This window comes from Crocodylus porosus, unplaced genomic scaffold, assembly GCF_001723895.1.
Source record: "Crocodylus porosus isolate Cpor-Errol unplaced genomic scaffold, CroPor_comp1, whole genome shotgun sequence".
NCBI classification, from domain to species: domain Eukaryota; kingdom Metazoa; phylum Chordata; order Crocodylia; family Crocodylidae; genus Crocodylus; species Crocodylus porosus.
Genome location: NW_017728931.1, coordinates 53955106 through 53956036, shown reverse-complemented (window position 1 = coordinate 53956036; position 931 = coordinate 53955106). Strand labels below are relative to the sequence as shown.

At 44.7% G+C, this 931-nt stretch overlaps 1 protein-coding gene across 1 annotated transcript in view; it reads right to left on the bottom strand.

Annotated features, from left to right (window-relative positions):
* Positions 1-386: 386 nt before the first annotated feature.
* The window catches only part of LOC109316724 (histone acetyltransferase p300-like), a 3643-nt gene continuing 3098 nt past the window's right edge, over positions 387-931 (bottom strand). Inside the window, exon 4 of the mRNA XM_019545008.1 lies at positions 387-535. Coding sequence (XP_019400553.1) covers positions 398-535 — 138 coding nt within the window. The 3' untranslated portion in view covers positions 387-397. The remainder of the gene's footprint in view (positions 536-931) is intronic.

The window sequence follows — 931 nt, the reverse complement described above, 5'->3', positions numbered from 1 at the left end:
TCAGGGAGCTAGACTAGACAACCTCCTGGGGTCCCTTCCAGCCCTATTTTTTTATGATGCTTTGAAGTGAACTAGAGAAATAGGAAGGTCTGTGCTTTAGGTATCACTCTTAGATAGATTGCATCTCATGATTCTTTGTAATGCCTTCCCATCCATCCCTCCCATAGTCCTTCAAACTATGAAAGCAACCACAAAGTTTCCATTTAAGGTGGTCAACAGAAACAACTCCCACTAAAAAAGTACAAATGGTATTGGTCTGTTCTAGACTAGGCCTCAAACCACCAACATGCAACAACTATCACAGCAAGCTTGTCAGCAGTTATGTTTATAGCTGGTCACTCACCATTTAATATTGAGATATTAAACACAAATTGTTCTTACCAGCAGGTGCTCTTGATTATGGTTGACCCACATGAGCTCCTTGATCCCCAACAGCAGGTGGTACATCAGGTCCTTGGCGCCTGTTTCTTTCCAGCTCCTGTATATGCGTGGAAGTCTCAGAGATCTTATCAATGAGCAGCATATAGTATTCCTCCTGGTTTTAGTATGCCAAAAAAAGCCACAGGCAAAGTACATTGCAAGATTAGGGCTAGGAAGGCCAGCACCCTGGGGCAGGAGTTGCTTTAAGGAAGAAGAACTTCAAAAAGACCAGCTACTATATGGATTCCCCAACACGCATTGCCACTTCTTTCAGGTGTTAGAGCACCTCCTGCATACTGCCTGCTGGACATAAAGCCATTGTAGCAGTACAGAACTCAAGGAAAGCACCTTCTTACCCTGAGCAGGTGCTGATACAAAGGGACATACCCTTCCACCTCCTTGTGACCAGCTAGTGTTCTCCCAGAAGGTATTTTTGCTAGACTTCAGGAGATGCAGGGGCACAGGTTTATAGTTTCATGGTTTCTAGGGTCAGAAGGGACCTGAGCAGATC